General features: G+C 46.8%; 1 protein-coding gene across 1 annotated transcript in view; it reads right to left on the bottom strand.

The window, feature by feature from the left end:
* Positions 1-342: 342 nt before the first annotated feature.
* Positions 343-9,442, bottom strand: part of LOC112223316 (cAMP-dependent protein kinase catalytic subunit alpha-like) — a gene marked incomplete at its 3' end in the record, with an annotated part of 18,763 nt that continues 9,663 nt past the window's right edge. The window contains 3 exon segments of the mRNA XM_042313349.1: positions 343-469; positions 4,319-4,401; positions 7,093-7,191. Of these exon segments, the coding sequence (XP_042169283.1) occupies positions 343-469; positions 4,319-4,401; positions 7,093-7,191 (309 nt within the window).

Raw genomic sequence — 9,442 nt, 5'->3', positions numbered from 1 at the left:
GAATACCTTCTGAAAGCAATGTATTTGAGAAGCACCAAGTGCTTATTGTGCACATTGGTCTTTTTCCAATGAAGACTTGGAGAGGAAATATAGTTTACATGTTGTCAACAATCCTTTGATTCCCCGCCTCGGTTTTGTCCCGTCTATAACATCCTCAATAAAAATATTACAACCTAATGTGTGTAGCCCGTACATAACCTTATGTCGGTTTATGTTACCTGTTTCTAACCCTACATCAGGTTAAATGACCTGTATGTTGCTTTACGTCATCCTATGTCACCTGTATGAAGCTCTAGATCATCCTATGTCATCTGTATGTAGCTCTATGTCATGCTATGTTACCTGTATGTAGCCCTGCTGGTCTATGAGAAGGTTCTCCGGTTTCAGGTCTCGGTAGATGAGGTCCAGGGCGTGCAGGTACTCAAAGGTCAAAACGATCTGAGCCGCGTAGAACCGAGCATGAGGCTCACTACATGAGAGAGAGAGAGGAAGGAAGAGAGAGAGAGAGGGGAAGGAAGGAAGAGAGAGAGAGAGAGAGAGAGGAAGGAAGAGAGAGAGAGAGCGAGAGAGAGAGAGAGAGAAAAAGGAAGAGAGAGAGAGACAGAGGGACAGAGGGACAGAGAGAGAGAGATGAATAAGCAACTAAGCAGAGAAGATAACAGTAGATTAGATGACAGTACAACAGTAACTAAATAGAATACAGTAGATTAGATGACAGTACTAGAGTAACTAAATAGAATACAGTAGAATAGATGACAGTACTACAGTAACTAAACAGAATACAGTAGATTAGATGACAGTACTACAGTAACTAAACAGAATACAGTAGATTAGATGACAGCACTACAGTAACTAAATAGAATACAGTAGAATATATGACAGTACTACAGTAACTAAACAGAATACAGTAGATTAGATGACAGTACTACGGTAACTAAACAGAATACAGTAGAATAGATGACAGTACTACAGTAACTAAATAGAATACAGTAGAATACATGACAGTACTACAGACACTAAATAGAATACAGTAGAATAGATGACAGTACTACAGTAACTAAATAGAATACAGTGGAATAGATGACAATACAACAGTAACTAAATAGAATACAGTAGAATAGATGACAGTACTACAGTAACTAAATAGAATACAGTAGAATAGATGACAGTACTACAGTAACTAAATAGAATACAGTAGAACACAATAAAGGAGGATCAACTTGATTTTATTATTTTACATGGAATTTGGATAGAATCTACAATCAAGCCCAATCCAGTAGCATATGTGTGTGTGTGTGTGTGTGTGTGGGTGTGTGGGTGTGTGTGTCTGTGAGAGAGAGAGTGTGTGTGTGGCAGAGGATGTGAGTGGAGTGGAGCTGTAGTGGAGCGAGGAGCGGAGCGTGAGTAATTTGACTGGAGCGAGGAGCATATTTAAAAATGTCCGCCTCTCAGCCACCAGCTCTAGTCATTAGCTCTGCCCAGCACTTTAGCATTTCCATCATCACTGCTCTTTTAATGAGGCCTATTCTGTTGTATTTCTTTAGCCTACCCCACATGCACAGATGTTGATATGAGTCAACCAAGAAATAGGTCACAGCCTGTGTAACAGACAGTAAGACAACCAATGAACCCATGCAGCAGCACAGGAGATGTCTACAGGAGATGTCTACAGGAGATGTCTACAGGAGATGTCTACAGGAGATGTTTACAGGAGATGTCTACAGGAGATGTCTACAGGAGATGTCTACAGGAGATGTTTACAGGAGATGTCTACAGGAGATGTCTACAGGAGATGTCTACAGGAGATGTCTACAGGAGATGTCTACAGGAGATGTCTACAGGAGATGTTTACAGGAGATGTCTACAGGAGATGTCTACAGGAGATGTCTACAGGAGATGTCTACAGGAGATGTCTACAGGAGATGTCTACAGGAGATGTTTACAGGAGATGTCTACAGGAGATGTATATTTAGGCTATTGTTAAAAAAAGGAGTCTAAGTGTGTAACAGTGTTAAGTTGTCTATCAATTGATAAATGTGAAGACAACAGAACCGACTGAAGTATCTGATCGTCAACGAATGAGAGAAATATACTTTTGTTTTTAACACATCCGCAGCATATCATCAGCTAGTTCCTGGTTCAATAGCATATGACAGGTTGTTGAAATGTTGAAGCTTCTTAACTTTTTAGGGATAGGGGGCAGTATTCGGATGTTCGGATGACTGAGGTGCCCTAAGTAAACTGCCTGTTACTCAGGCCCCAGAAGCTAGGATATGCATATGTAGTATTGGATAGAAAACACTCAAAATTTTCTAAAACTGTTAAAATAATGTCTGTGAGTATAACAGAACTGATTTGGCAGGCAAAAACCCGAAGACATTCCATCCAGGAATTTTGTTTTGAGGTCATTCGACTTTCCAATGCTTTTCTAAGGGAAAGCCGAATTATTAGGACCCAGATTGCAGTTCCTATGGCTTCCACTAGATGTCAACAGTCTTTAGAAATTGTTAGATGTTGTTGTTTTTTTAAATAAAGAAGTATTGATATGCTTTCTAAGTGTCACTCAGAAGGACTCTAGTATTTTGGTGCGCGTGAATGAGAGCAAGCTCCTCATTGTTTTTCTCCGGTATTGGAAACAGTTTATTCCATCTTAAATTTGATTGATTATTTACATTTTAGGGTACCTGAGGTTGGATTAGAAACGTTGTTTGAAATGTTTGGACCAAGTTTACAGGTTACTTTTAACATTCCTTTGTAGGCATGTTGGGTGAGTTGGAAGAGGTGTATTTCTGAATCAAACGAGCCAAATAAACTGACATTTTTGGGATATAAAGAAGAACAAAACGACCATTCATTGTGTAACTGGGACATTTGAGATTGCAAAAAGATGAAGATCTTCAAAGGTAAGCAATTTATTTTATTGCTATTTCTGACTTTCGTGATGCATCTGCTTGGTTGGAAAATGATTGTGACGTGCTCCGGTGAGGGCATGCACTTGGTTATTTATCTCCGGTATTGAATATACTATTTTCTGTCTTAAATTGTATTGTTTATTTACATATTAGGGTACCTGAGGCTTGATTAGGAACGTTGTTTGACATATTTGGACCAAGTTTATTGGTAACATTTGGGATTAATTTTGTATGCATTTTGAACGAGGGGAAACCGGTGGATTATTGAATGAAGCGCGCCAAATAAATGTACTTTTTTGGGATATAAAGAAGGAATTTATCGCACAAAAGGACCATTTGTTATGTAACTGGGACCCTTGTGATTGCAACCAGATGAAGATATTCAAAGGTAAGGGATATATTATATCGTTATTTCTGACTTTCGCGATGCATCTGCTTGGTTGGAAAATGTTTTTAATGCTTTTGTATGCGGGGTGCTGTCCTCAGATAATCGCACGGTGTGCTTTCCCCGTAAAGCCTTTTTGAAATCTGATAACGCGGCTGGATTAACAAGAAGTTTATCTTTTAAATGATGTATGACACTTGTATTTTAATGAAAGTCTAATATTACAATTTCTGTAATTTGAATTTGGCGCTCTGCCATTTCACTGGATGTTGTCGAGGTGGGTCGTGGTGAGACACGGTACAAAGTCACAAAAGTAGATGAGGAGTTTGTCTTTTTAAACAACAAAATTAATGGAGTGAATTTGGAGTGGTAGACTGCTCCGTGATTGAGGCGTTGAGCGCCAGACTGCTCTATGATCGAGGAGTTGAGCGCCAGACTGCTCCGTGAGCGAGGAGTTGAGCACCAGACTGCTCTGTGATTGAGGCGTTGAGCGCCAGACTGCTCTATGATCGAGGAGTTGAGCGCCAGACTGCTCTATGATCGAGGAGTTGAGCGCCAGACTGCTCCGTGAGTGAGGAGTTGAGCGCCAGACTGCTCTATGATCGAGGAGTTGAGCGCCAGACCGCTCTATGATCGAGGAGTTGAGCGCCAGACTGCTCCGTGATCGAGGCGTTGAGCGCCAGACTGCTCTATGATCGAGGAGTTGAGCGCCAGACTGCTCCGTGAGCGAGGAGTTGAGCGCCAGACCGCTCCGTGAGCGAGGAGTTGAGCGCCAGACCGCTCCGTGAGCGAGGACATGAGCGCCAGACCGCTCCGTGAGCGAGGACATGAGCGCCAGACTGCTCTGTGATCGAGGAGTTGAGCGCCAGACTGCTCTGTGATCGAGGAGTTGAGCGCCAGACTGCTCTATGATCGAGGAGTTGAGCGCCAGACTGCTCTATGATCGAGGAGTTGAGTGCCAGACTGCTCCGTGAGCATTGAGTGGGATTTCAGACTGCTCAGCTCTGCTGTGAAGACGTACCTGAACCTGCCGATTCGTCGTAGATGAGAGAACATCTCTCCACCAGGTACATACTCCATCACCATGTACAGGTTAGTGTTGTCCTGCAGAACAGACAGGATCTGTTACTGACACACACACACACACACACACACACACACACACACACACACACACACACACACACACACACACACACACACACACACACAGACGTACACTGAGTGTACAAAACATTAGGAACACCTGCTCTTTCCATGAGACCAGGTGAATCCAGGTGAAAGCTGTGATCCCTTATTGATGTCACCTGTTAAATCCACTTCAATCAGTATAGATGAAGGGGAGGAGTCATGTGAAAGATGAAGGGGAGGAGTCATGTGAAAGATGAAGGGGAGGAGTCATGTGAAAGAAGGAGTGTTAAGCTTTGAGACATGGATTGTGTGTGCCATTCAGAGGGTGATTGGGCAAGACAACATATTTAATGGGTAGGACAAAAGTTTTCAGTGGCTTTGAATGGGGTATGGTAGGAGGTATGGTAGGAGGTATGGTAGGGGATATGGTAGGAGGTATGGTAGGGGTTATGGTAGGAGGTATGGTAGGAGGTATGGTATGGTAGGGGTATGGTAGGGGGTATGGTAGGGGTATGGTAGGGGGCATGGTAGGGGGTAGGGGGTATGGTACGGTAGGGTAGGGTAGGGGTACGGTAGGGGTACGGTAGGGGTATGGTAGGGGGTACGGTAGGGGGTACGGTAGGGGGTAACGGTAGGTAGGGGGTAGGGGTAGGGGGGTACGGTAGTGGGTATGGTAGGGGGGGGTATGGTAGGGGGATATGGTAGGGGTATGGTAGTGGGTATGGTAGGGGGTATGGTAGGGGTATGGTAGGGGTATGGGTGGATGGTAGGGGTAGTGGATATGGTAGGGGGTAGGGGGTAGGTAGGGGTATGGTAGGGGGTATGGTAGGGGGGGTATGGTAGGGGTGGTAGGGGGGTATGGTAGGGGGTACGGTAGGGGGTACGGTAGGGGTACGGTAGGGGTAGGTAGGGGTACGGTAGGGGGTACGGTAGTGGATACGGGGGGTACGGGGTACGGGGGTAGGGGGTATGGTAGGGGTAGGGGTAGGGGGGTATTGTAGTGGATATGGTAGGGGGGTATATGGTAGGGGTATGGTAGGGGGTATGGTAGGGGGTATGGTAGGGGTAGGGTATGGTAGGGGTATGGTATATGGTAGGGGGTATGGTAGTGGGTATATGGTAGGAGGGGTATGGTAGGGGGGGGACGGTAGTGGGTATGGTAGGGGTATGGTAGTGGATATGGTAGGGGGTATATGGTAGTGGTAGGTATGGTAGGGGGTAGGGGTATGGTAGGGGTATGGTAGGGGTATGGTAGGGGGTATGGTAGTGGGTATGGTAGGGGGTAGTGGGTATGGTGGATATGGTAGGGGGTATGGTAGGTAGGGGGTATGGTAGGGGTACGGTAGTGGGTATGGTAGGGGGTATGGTAGGGGGGGTATGGTAGTGGATATGGTAGGGGTATGGTAGTGGATATGGTAGGAGGGGGTATGGTAGGGGGTATGGTAGGGGTATGGTAGTGGGTATGGTAGGGGGTATGGTAGGGGGGTATGGTAGGGGTATGGTAGGGGGTATGGTATGGGGTATGGTAGGGGTATATGGTAGGGGGTAGTGGTATGGTAGGGGTATGGTATATGGTAGGGGGTATGGTAGGGGTATGGTAGGGGGTATGGTAGGGGGTATGGTGGGGGTAGGGGGTATGGTAGGGTAGGTATGGTAGGGGTATGGTAGGGGGTGGGGGGTATGGTAGGGGGTATGGTAGGGGTATGGTAGGGGGTGGTATGGTATGGGGGGATATGGTAGGGGGTATGGTAGGGGGGGTATGGTAGGGGTATGGTAGGTAGGGTATGGTAGGGGTATGGTAGGGGGTATGGTAGGGGTATGGTAGTGGGTATGGTAGGGGGTATGGTAGGGATATGGTAGTGGGTATGGGGTAGGGGGCATCCCTAGTATGGTAGGGGTATGGTAGTGGGTATGGTAGGGGGTATGGTAGGGGTATGGTAGGTGGGTATGGTAGGGGGGGGTATGGTAGTGGATATGGTAGGTAGGGGTATGGTAGTGGATATGGTAGGGGGTATGGTAGGGGGTACGGTAGTGGGTATGGTAGGGGGTATGGTAGTGGATATGGTAGGTAGGGGTATGGTAGTGGATATGGTAGGGGTATGGTAGTGGTATATGGTAGGGGTATGGTAGGGGGTAGTGGGTATGGTAGGGGTATGGTAGGGGTATGGTAGTGGGTATGGTAGGGGGGTAGTGGATATGGTAGGGGTATGGTAGGGGTATGGTAGGGGATATGGTAGGGGGGGTATGGTAGTGGATATGGTAGGGGTATGGTAGGGGTATGGTAGTGGGTATGGTAGGGGGTATGGTAGGGGGGTAGGGGTATGGTAGGGGGTATGGTAGGGGGTATGGTAGGGGGTATGGTAGGGTGTATGGTAGTAGGTGACGGGTGCACCGTTGTGTCAAGAACTGCAACGCTGCTGGGTTTTTCACGCTCAACAGTTTCCTGTGTGTATCAAGAATTGTCCACCACCCAAAGGATATCCAGCTGACTTGACAACTGTGGAAAGAATTGGAGTCAACATGGGCCAGCATCCCTGTGGAAAGCTTTCGACACCTTGTAGAGTCCATGCCCCCACGAATTGAGGCTGTTCTGAGGGCAAAAGGGGGGAGGGGTGCAAGGTGTTCTTAATGTTTTGTATACACACACACAGAGATAGTGTGTACCTTGAAGGAGAACTCTACTTGTACCAGGAAAGGGAAGCTGACAGCCGTCAGAATACGCTTCTCATTCAGAGTGTGTTCTATCTGTTTCAGCTTCACAACCTGAGAGAGACAGACAGACAGAGGAAGAGTGAAGCAGTGAGTATGGTAGGGGGTAAGGTAGGGGGTATGGTAGTGGGTATATTAGTGGGTACAGTAGTGGGTATGGTAGGGGTATTGTCATAATTTTTTATTTAACCTTTATTTAACTAGGCAAGTCAAATTCTTGTCAGGTCAGGGATTCGATCTAGCAACCTGTCGGTTACTGGCCCAACGCTCTAACCACTAGGCTATCTGCCGCCCCAATCGTTACTCACTATCACCTCCCCTAGTGATGTCATCCTGACCCCTGACCCCCATCACCTTGTTGACCTGCAGTAGGATGAAGTTGCTCCAGATAAGGTCAGTTCAGTGTTTCCCCCTCTAATAGTTGGGGTTAGAATTGGGGAAGGGTGCTCACTGCCCTTTGACTCATCCTCTCTCTCTCCCCTCATCCTTCCTCTATCTTTCCCCTTATCCCTACTCTTTCTATCATCCTCTCTCTCTCCCCTCATCCTTCCTCTATCTTTCCCCGTATCCCTACTCTTTCTATCATCTTCTCTCTCTCCCCTCATCCTTCCTCTATCTTTCCCCTTATCCCTACTCTTTCTATCATCCTCTCTCTCCCCCTCATCCTTCCTCTATCTTTCCCCTCATCCTTTCCCTCTCCATCTTTTCCCTCATCCTTCATCTCTCCGTCTTCCCCTCATCCTTCATCTCTCCGTCTTCCCCTCATCCTTTCCTCTCTCCATCTGTTCAATAAAGGAAATTAGTGTATATTTAAAATACACATTATAATGAGGTAAGCTGATCCTAAATCTGTCAATTTGACCCAGAGCCTCTAACTCCTAACCTCTGACCCTCAATTTGACTACAGCCAACATCTACCCAGAGCCTCTAACTCCTAACCTCTGACCCTCAATTTAACTACAGCCAACTTCGACCCAGAGCCTCTAACTCCTAACCTATGACCCTCAATGTCACTACAGCCAACTTTGACCCAGAGCCTCTAACTCCTAACCTCTGACCCTCTAACCCAGAGTTTCCCAATCCAGGTCCTGGGAACTAAAGTGGTGCACATTGTTGTTTTGGCCTAACACTAACACACCTGATTGAAATAAACACCTCATCAAGCCTTGATGAAATTAATCAGGTGTGTCGTGGTAAAGCTAAACCAGAAATGTGCAGCCCTTGGGGTCCCCAGCACCAGGAAACACTGCCCTAACACTTTATAACTCATCTGGATTCCCCAGGACTGGGAAACACTGCCCTAACACTTTATAACTCATCTGGATTCCCCAGGACCAGGACTGGGAAACACTGCCCTAACACTTTATAACTCATCTGGATTCCCCAGGACTGGGAACACATAACTCATCTGCCCTAACACTTTATAACTCATCTGGATTCCCCAGGACTGGGAAACACTGCCCTAACACTTTTTAACTCATCTGGATTCCCCAGGACTGGGAAACACTGCCCTAACACTTTATAACTCATCTGGATTCCCCAGGACCAGGAAACACTGCCCTAACACTTTTTAACTCATCTGGATTCCCCAGGACTGGGCAACACTGCCCTAACACTTTATAACTCATCTGGATTCCCCAGGACCAGGACTGGGAAACACTGCCCTAACACTTTATAACTCATCTGGATTCCCCAGGACCAGGACTGGGAAACACTGCCCTAACACTTTATAACTCATCTGGATTCCCCAGGACCAGGACTGGGAAACACTGCCCTAACACTTTATAACTCATCTGGATTCCCCAGGACCAGGACTGGGAAACACTGCCCTAACACTTTATAACTCATCTGGATTCCCCAGGACCAGGGGGAACACTGCCCTAACACTTTATAACTCATCTGGATTCCCCAGGACCAGGACTGGGAAACACTGCCCTAACACTGCCCCAGGACTGGGGGAAACACTGCCCTAACACTTTAACACTGTATAACACTTTATAACTCATCTGGATTCCCCAGGACCAGGAAACACTGCCCTAACACTGGGATTCCCCCAACACACTGCCCTAACACTTTATAACTCATCTGGATTCCCCAGGACCAGGACTGGGAAACACTGCCCTAACACTGTATAACTCATCTGGATTCCCCAGGACCAGGGACTGGGAACACTGCCCTAACACTTTTTCAACTCATCTGGATTCCCCAGGACCAGGACTCATCTGGGAAACACTCCCCAGGACCAGGAAACACTGCCCTAACACTTTTAACTCATCTGGATTCCCCAGGACTGGGAAACACTGCC

This window comes from Oncorhynchus tshawytscha, unplaced genomic scaffold (assembly GCF_018296145.1).
Source record: "Oncorhynchus tshawytscha isolate Ot180627B unplaced genomic scaffold, Otsh_v2.0 Un_contig_6661_pilon_pilon, whole genome shotgun sequence".
Taxonomy (NCBI): domain Eukaryota; kingdom Metazoa; phylum Chordata; class Actinopteri; order Salmoniformes; family Salmonidae; genus Oncorhynchus; species Oncorhynchus tshawytscha.
This window is presented reverse-complemented; position numbering and strand designations above follow the sequence as displayed.